The following is a 19,985-nucleotide window of genomic DNA, read 5'->3' as shown; positions in this document are numbered from 1 at the left end:
TTTTGGTACATTAAATTCATTTGAAATACTGATCTGTGTGTGCATATTGTCCTTCAGTTTTCTATAAACATAGAATATGGCTGTTGTTCTGTCTGAGTATTTCAGTTATATAACTATGTACTGAGAAGATCAAGCTGATTGTATAAATGAAGAGCAGGGTTTTCCTTTCTGGTTTGTAATACTGCATTTTATTGAATCTATTAAATCATTTTCTCTTCTTTACCAAAATAAAAAGGTTCAACATTCCAAAATATAAAGATCCAGGATTATGAGTGCTCATGATGACCTCCTACTCGGATGATACTGTAGCTGCCTGTGAATGACATCTTGGAGAAACAGCAGCATCAACACACAGACTGACAGAGTTACAGTGTTTGTTACAGTGCATGGTGTCGGTGTCTGGTTGGGATCTGAAGCAGAACACGAAGACAACGACATAAGAGAAACCAAAAATCATGACTGTCGCAAATTTAATGATGAGAGAGTGACACGGGTAAGAGGACCTTGTCCAACCCACACCAGCAGAAGTACATTCTGAAAAAGTCTTTTATTTCTAAACCTCCAGAGTATTTATTATAATTTTAAATCATGTCGTCTCCCAAGTAGATGGAAAAATATACATTTAATAACTTATAAATAAACAACAATATAAGCTATCTATGCAATTCACTTAACAGCTTATTTTTAACCACAGGCATACAGTACACACAGATATTTGAATGAATTCTGAGTTAACTGGATGTCAAGACATGAAAACAAAAGTGTTTAGTTTGCATAACAAGTTAAAGTAAACCAGTTTACCTCTCAATGCATGATGATACATAAAGTCACCATGAAAACAGGAAGGCCTGTGTCGATGTTACACTCAGAGAAGAGGAAGTAGCACCCGTTACCTACCAAGGAGTCAACACAGTAACGGACAGCACAACCCAATGAAAGACACTTGGTAGCAGTGGAAACTACATGGTATTGCTCGTTGGATGTTAAATGTGAAATTAAACAGGAACTGTTGTTACAACAATGAATTAAAACCTGTAATAAAAAAAAAAGCAAGAAAAAAAGGGTCCACTAATAAGCTTTTTCTGGAGCTTTTCTAAAACAAACAAACAAAAAAAAAAATGTTTCAGGCAACAAATCACAGTCATCTGCAACCTTGGGTAGCTGAAGCTTGAGCAACCTCACTCTGCTGAGTACATCTGAAATTCAAGGAAGTCTTTATGAGAGTTTTTTAGGTTTAGTTTCAGGGTCAAACCACTGTCTGAAATCATTGACAGAGCATTAGGGCCACGTAAAAGAAAAGAATAGAGTTTGGTAAATAAAGTCCTAACATTTCTAAATGAAGTTTTAATATTTGACAAAATAATGATGTTGCATGATAAAGTGTCCTGACCATCTTCTGGTGCTGAAGTAACGGAATATTGTTAAGTCAGTTATTTATTTATTTTAAAGTGAAGGAGGCTGTAACTTCATGGCAGCCGGGAACTTATTCCTGATAGGAACTGCGTGAGCAAAGATTGTTTCTGTGACGGCACCTTTTTATTTCTCTGGCGGGAAGGTACGTCGTCGACGGGCGCCATATTGGAAACCCTGAAATAAAGCTAACTTTCGTCAAGCTAGTCAGTCAGGTGAACCCTGCTTTTATTGATGATAAAATTGGGATACTAAATTACTAAGGTAAGAAAATGCACCCCAGTACAGTGTGTGATGTTGGGTAAATCATTATTTAGTCTAAAATATTCTTTTGTTTGCAGGTGGCTGTTTATGCAAAGTGCTACTGTTGTTGTATTTTAGTTGTAATGCTAACTCATCACAGTAGGTGGCAGTAACGCACCTGAAACTAAGCGCAACCTGCAATATATCGAGAAAAAAAAAGTATTGTGGGGAACAGTGTGGCCAAACTAGTGCGAACTGCTAGTATAGTTGGAGGTTTGATTAACATCTTTGGCCTAAAATCCACATATGTAGCCATTCAAAAAAGTAGCTTTTACACCATAAAATTAACATGTTTACGGCCTGGTTAAAAAAAATGGTTTGGGTCTGAATACATTATTTCTTTGGTGGCACAAACTTTACAGGTGGTTACTCCTTTTTAAAAACTCAAAGTTTATAGTTTCACACTTATAAAGGCATGGGATCCTGCATCTTTGCCTCCAAACTTGGAAAAAGCTGGGTTGAGTTCAGTATTTTGGATATGGCCGCTGTTGGCAATAGGCTCCAAAACTGTGCATCAGAAACAAATGGATGATGTAACAGACACTACCTCCATATATAATAGCCTTTACCTGACCCCTTCACCAACACAAATCTTGACCCCAGATGTAACAACTCACATGCAGACACAGTTTCTTTGAGTGAATAGCGTGAGTGCTCATTGCATCGATGTAGATTCAACAGCTGGCCTCGACCCTTTGCTACATGCTCTTGACTACCCACATTACCTGTCTCTCTTCAGGTAGCTCATCTAATACAGATCAAATAGCCTCCAGTCACAAAAAAAGAAATAAGGGAGGGGAGCTGTCAGCTCAGCAGTCTTCTCACAAACAGATGCTTCAGTCCTCCAAGCTTATAGCTTGGGTTCAAGTCCAGACCAAGGCCCTTTGCTGGATATCATTGCAAAGGCATTCAATCATAAACAATACTTTTTTAAGAGTAAATAAAATGTGAATTAAGTAAATCTTCACAAATAACTCCTCTTTTCTCCTCCCCTGCAAAATAAGGTACAGGCAAACCATCAGTTCACTTAAAAAGACTTTGTTCCCAAATTAAGACAAAAAAATTAAGTTCATAGCATTACAACTTTATTATTGAAGTTCTTTTTCCATGTGGTCCTGATACCTGATACTTAACTTCTCCTTTGAGTGTTATAGGAATGTAGTTGATCTGCTGGTCACTTTCTCCTCAGGAATAATATCTGCACACTTTAAATGAAGAAGGCGCCAAAACAAGCGCATCTTCCTCATAGAAAGTGCTTCAATATAGACTTAAACATACTCTACTTCTGTAAAATCTGAATAAAGGGGAACCTATCAAACCAAACCTGCTGGCATATGGATGCATAAATTGTGAAATATAATTAAATGTGGATAAAGGCATGACGTTTGGCACCTTACACTCTCCTGTGTGTTAGACCAGATGACTATAGGTGCGTGGTAATCAGATTTACAGATAATTTTCTTCAAAAACACATGAAAGTCTCTTTTTTTCTAGTATTGCACATCCTAAAGAACACTGAGGGATACAACATGGTGCCATGTGGCACGGCTGTGTAAACCATATTGACTCTAACCCTGGGATCTTATATTTTCTTATCACACTGCTTCTTCTCTCTGCCGCTGCACAGAACAATCCATTCCTTCAGTGTCAACAGGACCACCTCCTCCCCTCCCGTCCTCTCCTGCCCTCTTCTCCTGTCCTGTGAGTAAAACTAAACAGAGAACAGAGAGCAGGACGTGATGGCAGGGGGTTTGCTGTGTTTTTAATCACACCGATGGGGAAGAGGGTCCCGGTACTGCAGGACGAGGAGGAGGAGGAGACGTGGAATGGGAACACGAGTTAGCGAAGGTAAACAAACTGTGGTAGGCAAGAGGCGACAGTTCCAGAGACCTCACGCCTGCTGCAGCATCAGACCCGCCAGACGTCATGCACAGCAGTTCATCCTCAGTGAGAAGTTCCTTTGTGGCGCGCACACACAGACACACACACACAGTTTTAAGACTTGAAGACGTGCACGGCCCGCACCACATACTGCCTGCAGATGGGGCACTCGCTCATCCTCTTTCCACACTTGGTGCAAGTGACCATGTGACCACATTCCAGCAGCACGCAGTCAATGATGGCGTCCATGCAGATACGACACAAGTTTTCGTCTAGCGTGAGCTGAGATTTGACGCCATCTGTAGAAAGAAACATGAGAATTCACTGCATGGAGAAAGCTGCATGCATGTGTTTAACATGACATAGTTCAAAATAAAAAAGAGTTATACAATGAGATACAATCAAAAAATAGTTTTTTTTATGCAAAAACCAATGACAAGCGAAAACATGAACATGAGAAGGAAATTAAAAATTAAGTGGTGTTGTTGAAAAACTGGAGGAATCCATTCAAAGATAAAATAACTCAATTTACTTTAAGCCATTTCTTTTCATCATTGGACTTTTTGCAGCTTCTTTGACGTATAGAGTTAAAGGGGCCATGAGGACTGTCCAGAATTGGTAGCATTTTAGCATTTCAACATTTAGCATAGAGACTCCAGACCAAGCGGCAACCTCCGGCCTCAGAATATGAGACAATGGGGAAGTGCTAAAATCTGTTGTTTCTGGAGTGTTCGCTTGAGGCTGGCTCCAGAAGTACCAGAAGTCACATACACACCAAGCCAAAAAAAACATTTTCAAAGCAGAAATTAACCTATTTACAGCCTGGTTCAAAAAACGTCTCCTGTCTGAGTCACTAATTTTACAACCGGCACCCACTGTATGGGGGTGAATTTTTTTCTTACTCGGCCATTTAGAGGATATTAAGATTGTGAGCTCCCCCAATAAGAGGCACAGCTGAGGGTCACGTGACGGCCGGCGCCGTATGGCTGTAGATGAAGCCCTTGCCACTACCAATATGGTCGCTGTTGCCGTTGTGCTTCATTTTCCGTTTCAGAAACAGACGGGTGACGTCGGCGAGACTAGGTCCATGTTTTATACAGTCTATGCTCCAGACCCATCACCCATGATTCTTGCTGTTGGCGTGCAGGCACTTTTTTTCAAGAAGAAGAGACAGGTCTTGCTAGTTTGCATAGTGTAATAAAAGGAACTCTTGGTCCATGTGCCGTAAATGGATTCTTGTTTTCTTGGGAATATCAGACCCAACCAGAAATAACACTCACAAATAAATGTTGGTGCTGATTACATTATTTTGAATCATGGATTATGGACAGGTAAATATATAAAAATGAGACTATTTGAATATCAGTGATTAAGTCCTCACAGGCCATTTAATACCCCTTTTCAACAGAAGTGGTGCTAGTGTCTGATATCTGCTATAGCACTGGTTCATTGTGTTGCCAGCAACAAAGCACCAGGTGCTAAAAACCGGTGCTTAGCAAGCACCAACTCTTTGGTGGGCCAGACTGAGGCACAGGCTATGTCAGGAGCTGGGGCCGGGGTTACAGTGACCAACGATCGGAGTGGTAAGAAGCCATTTTCAAAAGGAAAACCTGCTGAGTGGTTCGTCTGTAATAATTTGGAGTTTCTCATTCACAACTTGTAATGGTGGTGAAATCTAAGTAGCACTGCATGCATAAAATGAACATTGTGGGCTTCCATATGGCACAAGCATCTTTGGGTGAACAGCTCTGTATTGTAATGTCTGCAAACGAAAACCTGAGGCCTTATCCAGGTCTGATGTTGATGGTTTATTCAAACACTTAACACCAGTTACTGTTGGCTGTGACCACACCAAAAGAACAACAACTCTACACTGTGTACGCTGTATGCACTGGTGTTCTGACGTTTTGCGGTGATGCAATGAGGGGGCTCTAGCTTTGCTTCTTGCTGATGGAGAACCAAGCCAGTTCTTTGGAAAAAAAAGTGATTAAAATCAACTAATCATTAGCATCAGCACCAAAAAAGCATTTGGTTCTTTTAATGGAAAAGGAGTTTATGCCAACTGTTCTTGTTATGCTATAAGAATCAATCTAATAATTACTGTAAAGAAACTAGCTTCATAATTGCTTTCTTTGTCTAAAGCTCACTACTACGATGTCTGAGTCGATCTCGTCTGCTTCTTTTATTATCAGAACAAACAACATGTTGGAGCTGCAGGTAAACTAATAAACCTTGTGCTTCACACTACTCAAACAACTGATTGTCGAGTGTACACAGACAACTTTCTTGAGTGGACAGGAAAAGGATCACCTTTGTGCAATTCAAGGGGCCACTGCACAAACTGCTTGCAAGTTTATAGTCTGTTTTTTTCTCCCACAAATAAGATAAATATTGGGTTAAAGCCTGGAGGAATGTACATAAGGACACAATGAGTGAATGATTCAGTGCACTGCACAGAAGAGTTAAACGTCTGATGGCTGTTAAAAGCTCAGTGGCCAAATTCCTCCTCCTCCTGCCCACATCTTTTACGATGAGTAAAAAGCAAATCCATCTGCATCCTGTCTGCTGTCCCTGCATGTTCGCCTGATTACGAGCTAATATCATCCTCCAGCCCCTCATGTCAACAAGAGATCCTTGAGGAAGCATCATAATGTGATTACACCTGATGGAGACACGCTGCCGATGGAGTAATGGCTGGGACAGCTCATTGAGAGGTAAAAGCTCTCAGAGAGGGCATTATGATGGGATGTGAGGCTGCCCTTCAAAATAAAATGAAATGCTTTGCTGGAACAGAATCAGGAGTGACAGAATGCAAACACACTGAATCAGAGAGGAGGCAATGACTGGAGCGGCCGTAATATGATAACATGTGGGATGAAATAAATGACTAAGTGGGTGAAGATACTTCGGCATGCCTCGGCTGTTTTATGATGGAGATGGAGCTGAGGTGACTTTTTTTAACATCTTACCTCCAACTCCACTGTTGCAGAGAGGTGGAGGATATGCAACCACTTTGTGGATAAAAGCGGGCAGTGATAGAGAAGATTTATTAGTCCGGGAACAAAATTTGACCTTTGATGTAAAGTAGCAGCATTGAAATCATGTAAAACAAGGAGGTTAACTGTTTGTTCAGATCATAAGAAATGAAAAAAATAATAGTTACCTGCTGTAATGCTGACATTTTCCACTAAAAGGAAAAAAGAGTTTTTTTAAATCATAAAAAATCTTGGAGAAATTTTAAAGGAAAGGTTGATAAAGTTGATGGTCTTACTGGACTTCCTGTTCTGCTTGTCTTCTCTGTAAAGTCGGTGCACTCGCTCCAGCAGCTCCCACTTCTCGCAGCAGCCCGAGTAATTGACAAAGTTCCTGGCCAGGATCTCTTTGAGCTGGCGCACCGAGAGGTTTTCTATCGCCTCCTCGTTGTCCAGATCAGACAGCGAGGCCCGAATCCTCCTCTGCGTCGCTGGACTAACCTGAAATCCACACAAAAGACACGGTTACCAGTGAAGAATGGGGTCCCTGAACGCCTCATCACGGCTTTGTTATTATTAGATCAGAGTTGGTTCAACTTGATAACAGACAGTTTTCAAAGCACCCCAAAGTTTCACTTAACACGTCTCTGTGTCAGGATTCACTTGCATCATTTACAAATACAAACTAGGAAAGCACTCAGAGAGCACAGACCTCCACCAAGCATATTGTGATTGTCACCAACACTTTAGTCCTACTTTAATGTTATACTCCTTTTCAGCAGACTGTCTGCTACAATTTGGTGTTAGTTGCAGGTTTTTTACGATAATTTGTTACTTCACAGTGTTGAAAATTATGATGACCTAGTACATATTTCATATTACAGATCTTAGTATCTTAGTATATCTTTGAATAATGCCAGGATCTGGGTTGTACCTTGTTGTATTGTTTTGCAAAGCAATCTGACCATTTATGGTGGAGTTATATACACATATGGTGAAAACGGCCCCATCTAACAATGATAAAGAATCCTGAAATGATGAAAAGAAATCCTGGATCCAGACAGTGATCTGGATCACCTCCAAAATTTAATGACTTCTTTATCCCATTTTAAACATTTCCTGAAACTTTCATCAAGATCTGTCATAAGTTTATGAGTTATGTTGTTCACAGACAAACAAACGGATAACCTCCTTGGCGGAAGTAATAAACACAATGATCTTAACAAAGATGCTTTTTCTTTTCATTAAGATCCACTCAAGTAAATGGAATATTAAATTTTGGACTGCTTTTCTAAATGTCAACATATGTTTGGACAATGCTAAAAGATCGTCTTTTTTTTTGTAATTTTGCATCCGTTAATCCGCAGAGGAAGAGCTGAAAGACATCAGGTCCAAAATACACCAGATGCGTCTCTGTCACAGCACTGGATCTGATAGGTTTCTATCAAAGTCAATGTGATCAAACCCAAATTAATGTCTTTTTTGTATCACTCAAAGAAATTATTATAACCTTTGCGTGAAACAATAAATAAAAAGTACAGTGGAATTTTAAAACAGTCCCATAACCCTGCATGTCTGGAAACACTTTAATATTTCTGATTTGACTCTTTCTTCTAGCCCAGTGGGAAGTTGGTACTCTTCTGGAGCCGGTCCAACTGTGAAGAACTGAAGAACTATCACTGGAACCGACTCGGTGGAAAAAGAGTTTTTAAGTGTCGTACCTCCATCATGTTTTCAGTTGGCTCCAGATTCAAGAGAGATGCTGTAGGAGTGTCCTCATGCTCCTGTAGAAAACATAAAACATAATTAAACCATGATTTCACAGTTATTCACCTCCCAAATATCACATTAACGATAAAGAATGAGCAGCTGAAACACTATGGATGGAGAAAGTTAAAATCAAGCATCTCAAATTAATCTTGTCTCCAGATTTTCACATCTTTATTCGTTCACACAACCATGTTTGTTGTGCCTGATTAAAATGTATAATTTCCTCCCCCTCCATATTACTATCAACACTCGGATGAAGTACAACTCCACGGCTCCCACTGACCTCATTCTTGAAATTGCAGTGCTTCAGATATCTAATAAAAGAACAGAGACTTTGTTGTTGCTCTTAACTCAGCGGTTAATTATTCTCTTTGAAGGTGGAGGTCAGGATTTTGCTGGATGAAAGGAGAATAAATGAAGCTGCAGAAAAGAGCAGGCTCTGTTTGGTGCACAGCTCTATTTATCTCAGCCGCTTGTGTGCTTTGAGGAGACGATGTGTCCTCTTTATTCTTTTATCAGCTTAACAAAAGAGCTGAAATGAATCAAAAATGTGGTACCATGCTGTTCTACACTGTAAAAAGTCTCTTCTGCCATCTGTCTCAGTAAGTTTCAGCAGACCTGAACTGACGTTGTGTTACTTATGTATTTTTCTGTGCCGAGGTGTAAGACATCAGGATTTTGCTGAGATCAGACTCCTCAGAGACCAAAACAGAAGTTTTGACATAAAAAGTGCCAAAGCTCTCTGGAGCTCAAAGTTTCTTTAACTCAATGTTTGATTTTTTTATTCTAACATTTTTTTAACATGTTGAAGTATCAGATGAAGAACCCTGACAAGGCTGAACAAGCTGCTGAGGTTATGATTATTTGAATGACAGAAAATGTTGTGACAACGTGCAGCAAGCAGAACAAGACTCTCACAATTTTCTGTTTTTGGGAACAGATATCAGGAAAGAGAGGAAAACTTATCAGATGACTCCAGAGCAAAAGTACTAAGACACAAGAGCTGATAGAAAAACAGTGGCGTAAAAAACACAATGTTTATCTTTCAAATGCAGTTGAGTAAAAGTAAGAAGTATCCCCAAAATTTAATATCCCAGTATTGTAAGGAATAGTTTACTTTTAAGCAGGAAGGGAGTCAGGATTTCAGTCCTGGGTGGGCCAAAGAAACTTTTTACAAAAAGTAGCGATCTGACCCACCAGAGGTCTGCACGGCTACAGCTTTACATTTATCATAGGCTGTAAGAGCAAGTACTTCTCTATCCCTATTCATTTAACATAAGACTGAATGTTTCACAACTCTGTTTTTCTTCCGAAAGGCTAAAAAGATAGCCAAACTCTGCTCATTTCACGATGGCATCAAACGAAAACAAAATGCACTTGAAGTGACAAAATTTCGGATTGTTTCTTTTAAACTGATTTAAAAAAAAAAATTAAAAACTCTTTTCAAATAAAAGTTGAGAGTGGGCCTGAGACTGAACCCACTCATAACATCGTCCATGCTTTAAAATCCTTAAAGTAATTGTACTTCGTTACAGTCCTCCTCGGGGTATTAAAAAGTAAAAGTGTTCAGGTACTGAAAAGTTGCAGTTTTAAACTTTCACTACAACCCTGAAAGTTATGTCTGATTAGCTTGAAGGTCCCGTATTATGCAAAAACCACTTTATTAAGTCTTTTAATGAAATTTGTGGGTCTTTGGCTTTGCTTCCAACCCACAAAATGTGATATTTAATGACAAAACCTGTACTTAGCTTGTGAATGTAAAATCCTGACCTAAAACGAGCTATTTGGATTTCTGGGATTTGTCGACGTCAGTGATTCCCTTTTTGACCAATCAGGAGCAAGTCTGACCTGATTGGTCCACCGGAGCAGATACCCCCGAACCCCCTCCCTGCCCAGTCCCCTCCCTGCTGCTGGAGGAGAATGCCAAAGTTGAAGAGCCATCACTGCTTTGTTCTTGGCTGTAAACAGCCATATAGTTCCATGCACAGGCCTCCTATCTCGGAAGAAGACAAGACTAAGTGGCTAGAGTTCATTTATCAAGGAAATGTGCCAGCTACACTCAGTAAAACTGTGCATGTGTGTGCTAGTCACTTCACGGCCGACTGCTTTTCCAACTTTGGACACAACAGAGGGCTAGTAAATAGACTGGTCCTGAATCCAGGCGCATTACCAACCATCCACCAACAAACCTCAGACCCTGGAAATGTGAGTATTTTAAATGCTGTGTGCTGTGGAGCACATGTAAGAGCTTTTCCTCAGTGTCCCCCGTCTCTGTGTTAGCTTCAGGATGCTAACTTTAGCTGCAGTTAGCCTGTTGTTTTAGCCTGTAATGTTACGGTAAATGAGCTTCACTGTTTTCTAAACATTGTGCACTCGGAGCTCGTGGCGCCACTCTCAGTGACGCTGAAGAGCGGGGCGGTATCAGCGGTGGCTCATTTACATATGAAGGTCACGCCCACTAAATCAGAGCGTTCTGGACAGAGGGGCTATGAGAGCCTGGAAACAATGCTGCTGTGCTTGATTTATTGGCTTTTTGGACCAAAACATGTTACTACCATTTCATGAAGACATCAATGATCCATATTAAACTGCAGAAAAGGAGCAAAATATGGGACCTTTTATAAAAGTGTTGAATAAACACTAAAATACAAAATTGACTTTTTATTCACCAAAACTAGTCAACTACAACTAGACTAAAACTACAAAGGCTGTGAATGGCTAAAATGAGCCTGAAACCAAGACTGAATGTAAAATAGCTGCAAAAATGAACCCTGAACTACAGCCAGATTGATGTAGTCTTAAAACACCACAAAAATCAAATCAAGTGTTTTTGATTATTTTTCACCAAGTTAATCCAGAAAAATGGGTTATTTAAAGATATTTAAAGGTGAAAATGACATAAAAACCTGCCGATGTTTAAAGAATCATTTATTTGTCTGATATCTTGAAATAAGAACAATGTCTCAATATGTAACACTTTTTTAGATTTTAGTTTTTGCAGTGCACAGATCCACTATCGCAACATCAGCAGATTTGTTTAATAAATTGAGCAGCAGAACAGATAGTTTGAGAGATCAATTCAATTTAAAGACAAATTTGTAAGAGACATGAGTGCTCAAAGAAGAAATCTGTCCCATCATGCCCCCAAACCAATATTCTTTAAATTGAATAATGTTGTCAATAGTTAATCTTCAGAACCAGTGTTACCAAACTGAAAAAGTGCTTACACTGTCAATACCACAGATAATTCTTCAACAAACTGCTAAATCTAAGAAAGTGTGACCAACATTAAAATGCAGCATGTCTTTGATTTGCTGAATAAGTAAAAACAGTAGATAACTGGAGCCTGCTGCTCTGTAGAGGACAGATTTTTATGCTAGGAGTCACATCAGTTTCCTCGTCATCCTTGAAGTGTAACAGAAAATTGGTTTGATTTTTTCCCGGTGTACCTAACCAACAGTCCCAGAACTCTCCAAGCTTCATATGCCAGAAACTGAAATGTGGGGAAAAGAGATTAAGAGTGAGGGGGAGAGAGCAGAGATGATCCGTCTTGTTTCTGTTGTTTGTCTGCAGCTGTGACGCTGAGGGGAGTTCTCAACCTGTGGGCCTCTTACGTAACAGACTCAGCCATGTAACCGACCTAAAAAAGGCAAAGAGCTTAAGCCGCGATGCTGGCAAGTCTGAGGGCTCTGAACACACACACACACACACCGCATACACGCGCGCGCGCACGCACACACACACACACACAGGCATACACATGGCTAGCACAGCTGTTTCCAGCTGTCACGTTTGAATGTTGCTGAACACTGGAGCGTAAACAGTACAAATGGAGGGAGAATACAGTCAAATGTGGTGGGTTTTCAGGGACAGATACCTCAGAGCACAGGACAGCAATAAGAGGAAGAAACAGAGCAGGAAAAACAAAAAATAAAGTTACATCTGATGCCTAAAGACAAACAGGAGAGGGTGTGTGTCAGTTTGTAGGAGGATCTCCTGATGTGAAAAAAGCAGATTTCACCTTTGAAATTAATTATCTTTGATAGAATGAGGACAGATGTAAATAAGACTGTAACACACACACACACACACACACACACACACACAGACCTGGCTGGTGGTCCCTGAGCTGTCACTGGGGCTGAGCACGTCTCCCTGAGAGGCGGAGAGCACCGACTGTTCAGAGGCGGAGCGCGTAGCAGGGGGAGGCGTCGCCGCCTGTGAGTTAGGGAGCGAGTGCAGACTGTCTGTGTCGTCATCGCCCCCTTCCCCCTCCTCCCCTTCGTCGTCGTCGTCCTCCTCCTCCTGAGCATCCGCCTCCTCTTCATCCTCATCTTCTTCTTCCTCCTCCTCGTCCTCCTCCATCACAGGTCTCGGGGTTTCCCTCGTCCCCTGATGACACAGCACCAGGTCCACCAGGTCCTCCTTCTCCCTGCACGTGTCTGTGGGGATGTTGCGCAGCAGCAGGTACTGACGCAGGTCTTTGACTCGGAGCTGCATGAGCCGCGGCCTCTGGAAGGCGGTGCCGCGCAGGAGGTGGCAGGTGGTGCAGCAGCGCAGGTTCTCCTGCAGCACCGAGCACAGGGCGCAGAAACTCTTCTTACAGTCGCAGCAGATGTGCTGGAGGAGAAAAGAGACGTGATCAGAAGTTGAAGCAAACATTTTCCACAAACTTCATCTTTTTTGAGCAAGCCCGTGTTCGCACAATAAACTATTTATTCTCCAATTTTCATGAATAACTGATCGGTCTGCTGAGAGTGATTTCAAAGATTAAAGTGCTGAAAAATGGGCCGAATGATGGAAGCAAAGCTGCTGTTTGTATTAATGATAGAGACGTTCTCATTTGCATCAGAAAGAGCAATCAGTATCTTCAGCACACGACTTCTTGTACATCCTGCAGTCTGTCATTAAGTCAGCCTGCGTGAAGAGAGATTATAATTTATGAACTTTGAGCAGAATCATGATGTGATAAAATCTCTTCATAAACTTCTTATTTTTCGCAGTCATAATTCATTAACAAACGAATTAAAAACTCTTTGAAGAGTTTGACGGGGAAAATGCATCAGGGAACAAAGAGGAAAGAGCTCTCCATCAGTGGATTCATTTTGCATGCTTCACTATCTTTCTGCATATTTTTGCTACATGTTTGTGTTCGCACTGATTCATGATTTATGAAGCCGAGCTGATCTGCAGAAAACAAATCATCAATTATTGGCCATTAAAATCTCATGAGAGGATTTTTAGCTGCTCATGAAACAGACTCAAAATATTTTTGATGCCTCTACAAAAGCCATTCAGTCTGTATGCAAGAAGACTGGATAAATCTATTATTTTTATTCAGCCAAAATTAAACCTTTTCATCTCACAGATCCATGGTGAGCTGCACACAAGACACTCAAAATAAAGAAGAATTAGATTTTAGTATTTCAAGAACCAGTTTAGCAAGATATTTCCTGTTTTGCCCACAGGGGGCGCAAAATTGAATAAACATTGTGGTAACTCACAGAAACTTTAATTAATATACATAGTGAGGATGCAAAACCACTTCAGTTTGCTGTCCTTTTGTTTTAAAGCTCCCATCAGAAACTTTCTGTGTGTGTTGATTTTTGCGCCCCCCCCTGTGGAAAAGTGATACCAATTATTTATTTGCTGTTTTTGTCCTGTGCATGTTTAAGTTTTGTTTCCTTACAACAAAACATCCTTCTTCTGTCTTTTAACAATGTAACATGTTACTCGCTTTGAATATTTGCTGTGGAAAAGTTGAAATAAGGCTGTTTTTTTGCACACTGTCAGTGGTCTTATGTGAGTCCTCCACTTCACAGGCAGAGAGAAAAAACTCAGAAGACAGAGCATTTTTGATGATGATGGTGTTTTGCGCTTTAAAGCGTCACAGGGTGGCATCACTTCAGGTTTGGTCAGTTTAAAATCTCCTCTCATAGACTTCGGGAGATCAGTTAGCTGTTCTGCTAAACAGGAAAAAAATAACATTTGAAGATTTTATTTTTGTGGGGGTGCACGACATATTGGTATCAATATCGACAAAAGTGGGCCGATATTTACTCAGCTGCCAGTCATTTTCAGGGCATCTTGTACGATCTTTCAAGACCCCCCCCAAATTGTTTTCTATGATTATGAAAACACCAAAACTACCTAAGAAGAATGGACTATCTTCTTTTATGTTTCTCCTCCTGTTTTTGATCCAAAAAAACAGACAAAATGTACTTTTTTGATCATGTTTATCTCCGGCACTCCATCCTTTGATCCTCTCCATGGTCGTCTTTTCTCACAATCACGCCACTCTTTCTCTCTGAACTACCTCAACACATTATCTCAGTTTTTTTTTTAACCAATATTTATATCAGTAAATATTGGTTATCGGCCATAACAGTAATATTTATATCGGGTATCAGTATTGGCCAAAATTTTCATATTAGTGCATGCCTATATTTGGGAAAAGATGATAAATCTGGTCTCAATGTAGTTTCTTAGATTTTTGTCGTATTTCAGTCCAGCACTCAAACTGAAGTCTGCATTAGGGCTGTGATTTGTCTCAAGTGTTTCTGCAACCAGCCTCTAGTGGACACTAGAGCCCACCCGAGCCCCCTTTTGCAACTTTTAATTCACACATGATGTCCACCATTATCTAATATAAGAGTATTGCATCTTTGTAGAACAACGATCTATGAATTATGCAACTGTTACCCTCCATGTCCACCATTAATATAAGGCTATTACACAGCGTCTCACTTCATAATGTCATGCAGGATTAACCTTGGCTTATAAACAAACAAGTTATTGTCTTCATTGAAATTATTTTTTGTTTCAATGTACTTTGTTGTAATTGTATTTATTGCACGTTTTGAAAGCAGCTACATTGTTACTTAAAGTCTAGTTTAGTCCCACGCATTTAATGGTAGATGGAACTTTTCAATAGCTGGTAATAATTTGTGTTTATATATAGTATATATCATTTGTATGTCAATAAATGTATTATATATATCAGCCGATATATCGGATATGGGTCGATATATGGGATATCAGCTTTTTTTTGCCCCCAGTATCAGTGTCAGCATCAGCCCCAAAAAGCCCATATCGGTCGGGCTCTGGTGGACACTCACTGAAATGCAGTTTTTATAACTTCCCGACTGCTTTCTATCTCATTTAGCAACAGTTGCTGCCAGGATATCCACATAAGTTAGGGATGCACGATATTGGATTTTTGCCGATATCCGATATGCCGATATATCGAAACCCCTTCTGGCTGATACCGATACACAAGTTTGTTTGTTTTTTTCAGAGTTAAGAAAGTTTATCCTGTACTGGAATTTGTATGTTACTCTTATTGTGACGGTCTTATTTGTTTAAGAAACACACATAAAACAAGACAAAATACATTTGATTTTACCATAAATAAGAAATGTATTAATTTTTCAAACTCAAGACATTCAGTATTGAAATACAGAAAAATAATGTCTTTAGATCACATTAACTTTAAATGTACAATGCATTTTTAAACATAACCAAGTTGCATTTGATTATTTTAGAGCTACTGTAACAACCTGGTGACAGACACAGAGCTCTGCAGTGCAAATAAATGAAGTGCTACATTTTATTTAAGGAGCTTATTTTTCAGATGGAAAATAATAATAATCCTAACTGAATAGCAACTTATCGGCTGTGCCTATCGGCACAAATTTTCACACCGATACCGATAAACGTGTTTTTAAGCTTTTATCAACCGATACCGATATTGTGCCGATAATATCGTGCATCCCTAACATAAGTGACAGAAATTATGGTTTAATTTCAAAGGTTTTACTGTAAATGCAAACAAGAGCAGTTCAACGTAAGTAATACGGGAAAGAATCACTGAAACAAAGCAACAGAAGAACTTTAAACTTCAATGGACATCTGAAGAGTAGGAGAGGGTCTTAAGTAACCTGTCGATAATGTTACTGTTAGCATGCTGCTAGCTGATGTTAGCCTCTAAAAAGACCCAACAATGGGGTCCAAGATGTTTCGTCAGTTAAACTGCTGATAGCAGGTATTGTTGTGTGCAGGATGTATTCCTGCATGACACTAAGTGCTGCAACCACATTTAAGATCTAAACCTACAGGAAGACAACGGGATCGTCAGGATCTGAATTTTCTTTCCACATCCTTAAGTCTCACACAGTCGACTCTGACTCTCCTTAAATCCTCCTTTGGCGACTTTGACTCGATCCTGACTGGAACACTGAAGATATGACTCAGACTCAAGGTCTGTCGACTGGTTGGTGGTAAATAATGACTTTGATAACATTATGACAATACATTTATGAATGTTGGAATATGTATTTAAACTATACCTAAACTGTCAAAGTTGTTACCATGGTTTCCCTAAAGTCTGTCACCCCAAGTGAATCCTTGTTTTAAAGAAAAGCGCGAGAAACCAGGAGCACATCAGAAACCTCGTCCTACATCCTGTGTGCTCTGTCGTTTTCTTAGAAAGAATAAAGACAGGAAAGAAATCTCTGTACAGCTCCTGGTGATGTTTGACATTTCCCTGTCTCCACACGGTCTCCTGATAGAGAGCAGTGAGTAGATTGACACTTGAAATGCGCGGAAAGCAGGTCAGCACAGCTCTGAACACTCTCTTATCACTCCGGTCCACCAGAAGCAGATTTCACACCACAACACAGACTTTTCTTCAATCATTTGTTGATAATCCCACCAGCTTCTCTTTTTTAACACTGTGAAAATATCACGCTGACACACTAATATGTGTGTGTGTGTGTGTGTGTGTGTGTGTGTGTGTGTGTGTGTGTGTGTGTGTGTGTGTGTGTGTGTGTGTGTGTGTGTGTGTGTGTGTGTCAGTAGCGGTGTGTGGAGAAAGTGATCTAAGAGGAAACCGCAGCGGTTCTTCAGTGTCTCTGAGCGTCTCACTGACAGACAGGAACACTCTGCTGTTGAACCCTGACACGCTGAAATGCCACGGTGAATATGTACGGTGTGAGTTTTCAGCTGGTGTTTCTGCACATCATCAACGAGACAGTCCTGATTACAAAGAGCAAACACATGGCTGTTTGGGTTTAAAGATCCACTTCAAAGAGAAAGAGTAAAAGGTGCAGCTGTGTGTAAATACTGATATGAGGTTAGGACTTTTGAGCGGCACTGACTAGAAATACTTAAAATAACTGCACTAAAATCACACTGACACTGAATTATTTTTAAGCACTGACGTGTTATACTCCTTTAGAAATGATGGCTAGCTTCTCTGTAATTTCTTTTAGTGAGTGCTAAAAGACTTCCAACCAAGGCTTCCTCCTAGTCCAATAATCAACCATGAGGCTGCTCACATCAAAAACGAAGCTAAATCTCTCGCTACCTTCTCAAAATAAACACCATCATTTCTGGGTTTAATCCAGCCCCTGGCATCTGTTTCTGGTGAGTCTCAGTTTCGCTGTAGATAGGAAGTCACACAGAGGCTGCTATAGCTCAGTTCATTAGAGTGCAACTGCTTATTTGTGATGTACTTGGAGGAAAAAATAACATCATGAAGCAGATTTGTTTAAAGAAAAACTCTTGGTCAAGTTTGTCCTCAAGGGAGAAGGAAATATGCTGTTTGTTTGTTGAATGGAGGTCAGACTGATCATTTCTGATGCATTCTAGGTAGGAAATCTAAACATCTCTTGCAACCATAGACACCAAATCTGTGGGTGCTTTGGGGCCTTAGCACTCGCGAAGAGTGCCAATCATGCCAATGCAGCGGGCATCACTTTTCTATTGTGTGTGGATGTAAACATTTTTATTTTTATAAATCTATCTCCTCAAAGCTCCACAGTAAGCAGTAAGACCAGAACTGATTGATCCAAACTCATGTTAACATTGCAGGTGCTGATAAATTGCACATTGACATGTCATGATTTACAGCATCACATTTCAGAACCGCAGACAACTCCGCTTCTGATGCCTTTAAGTACAGCTCACTGTCCAGCTATCTAGTCTCTGGGGAGTTGTTTTTTGTATTTCTTATTGCCTAAACTGTATTCTGATTAAATATCACAAGAAGAAGTAAAAAATCTTGTTAGTGTCACACATAAAGTTCGCAGGAGAACGTGACTGTGTCCATGTGTCCATGTGTGCTATAATGTGTGTGTGCGTCTGTTTATGTGTGCATTTGTGCATTTATGCCGGTTAACAATATGCGTATACACAGACATTTTAGCAGCTTTATCAAAGTGGCAGTCGTGTACATTTTGAGCATCCAACCCTAACCCACAAACATAAATCTGTACCCATGCTTGCAACCACACCAACTAGATCTGTTGCAAGAGTTAAAGGATGGTTTGTAAGCTGCTCTTGCTAGCAGCATCTGTTTACAAAATGTGGATGGATAACTGTGGGTGGGAGCTGAGATACAATTTTAGTGAATTGCTCTCCATATGGGCTGTTTTCATGGACCACTGATAGGTGATTGGTCAATAAATAGATGCAAATAAAGATTAACTTACTTTAATCGATTTCTCCATCAATATGAGCATCTTTTCTTCTTTGTATTTATGAAACTGACCAAACATGATCATCCTGGTGTTTCATTAACTCTTTTTCTTCAGGTGGTGTCACCTGTGACACGGATTGGTATGTGGAATTCAAACTACCGTAACTTCTCAATAATTTGAGCAAGCAGAAAATTCAAACAGTCCCTGAAGAAGAGGAGATGAGCTTTCTGGGCATAACCACTGACTCTTTTAAGGACAACACAACAAAAAAGTCCATGTGGTCTGTGTGATACTGAGGTGATAAAGGGTAGGCCAGCTGTCTATTTCTATTTCATCCCCATTCAGTCTTAACAGGATGTTTTTCCACCAAGAAGTTGGGTCAACATGGAGAAAAAGGCAGTTGGTCATGGGCCTTCGATTGATTCGGGAAGTCCTATGATGTGAACATTGCTGTAGTAGCTCTGGGGCTTCCAAGTCTGCAGCTTAAGCTTTTAACTCTTAGCTGCTGGTTCTGCACATGAAAGCCTTTTCACTGACTGAATCACAACATTAGATTCAGAGTATGTGGTGTGATTAAATTGTGGCTTTGAAGCAAATTGGTTTGCTAACGTCACTAGAAATTGTAAGCTAGCTTGTTTACATTTCCAAAGGTGTCTCTTTGATTAAAACTTTATAAAACAAAGGATAAAAGAGTTTACTCAACACTGGCCATCTTTGATTTTTCTTCTAACAGGATGTTTCTGTATCTATGCAAGGAGTTAAAAAATAAAACAAGAGATTTATATTTTTTCATTCCACTCTTCGCTGCACTCATTATCATTTGGAGGTCCCTGTTTAACAAATGACTCAGTCGTTATGAATGCCGGTGTTTCCTTGAATGCACCACAGTCCCTGCTCACAAGAGCACGCAATGATTACATAATTCAGACATGAAAAAAAAAACAGCTGACTAAACCTTGGCTGTGAGGGATTACTGAAGCAGGTTGCCTCTCTGCACAATGGTTTTCAGAGCGCTGACGAGAAGGGAATCCAGAGTAGAGATGCTCAGCACTGATGGATGGAGAGTTAAGTTTGTATTTGATGATGTACAAAAGGTGCTTTTCAACCGGTGGAAATAGAGTCTAAATTTAGTTCTGAGGTAATAAATTTACCCCAGAAAACAGCCCTG

At 40.1% G+C, this 19,985-nt stretch overlaps 1 protein-coding gene across 4 annotated transcripts in view; it reads right to left on the bottom strand.

Annotated features, from left to right (window-relative positions):
- Positions 1–25: 25 nt before the first annotated feature.
- rnf34b (ring finger protein 34b) overlaps positions 26–19,985 on the bottom strand; it is a 28,480-nt gene continuing 8,520 nt past the window's right edge. For 3 of the 4 annotated variants that reach the window (XM_074690806.1, XM_074690807.1, XM_074690805.1), the window contains exons 3-8: positions 12,447–12,956; positions 8,288–8,350; positions 6,866–7,067; positions 6,758–6,781; positions 6,564–6,605; positions 26–3,893 (exon numbers count right to left, since the gene is read on the bottom strand). In XM_074690806.1, the coding sequence (XP_074546907.1) occupies positions 3,709–3,893; positions 6,564–6,605; positions 6,758–6,781; positions 6,866–7,067; positions 8,288–8,350; positions 12,447–12,956 (1,026 nt within the window). In that variant the 3' untranslated portion in view covers positions 26–3,708. The remainder of the gene's footprint in view (positions 3,894–6,563; positions 6,606–6,757; positions 6,782–6,865; positions 7,068–8,287; positions 8,351–12,446; positions 12,957–19,985) is intronic. The other variant, XM_074690808.1, reaches the window with a different exon arrangement.

Source organism: Halichoeres trimaculatus, unplaced genomic scaffold (assembly GCF_033239565.1).
Source record: "Halichoeres trimaculatus isolate MK-OKI-2021-1 unplaced genomic scaffold, fHalTri1.1 fHalTri1_scaffold_16, whole genome shotgun sequence".
Lineage (NCBI taxonomy): Eukaryota > Metazoa > Chordata > Actinopteri > Labriformes > Labridae > Halichoeres > Halichoeres trimaculatus.
Note: the sequence above shows the minus strand (reverse complement) of the source record. Positions and strands in the feature narration are given on the sequence as shown.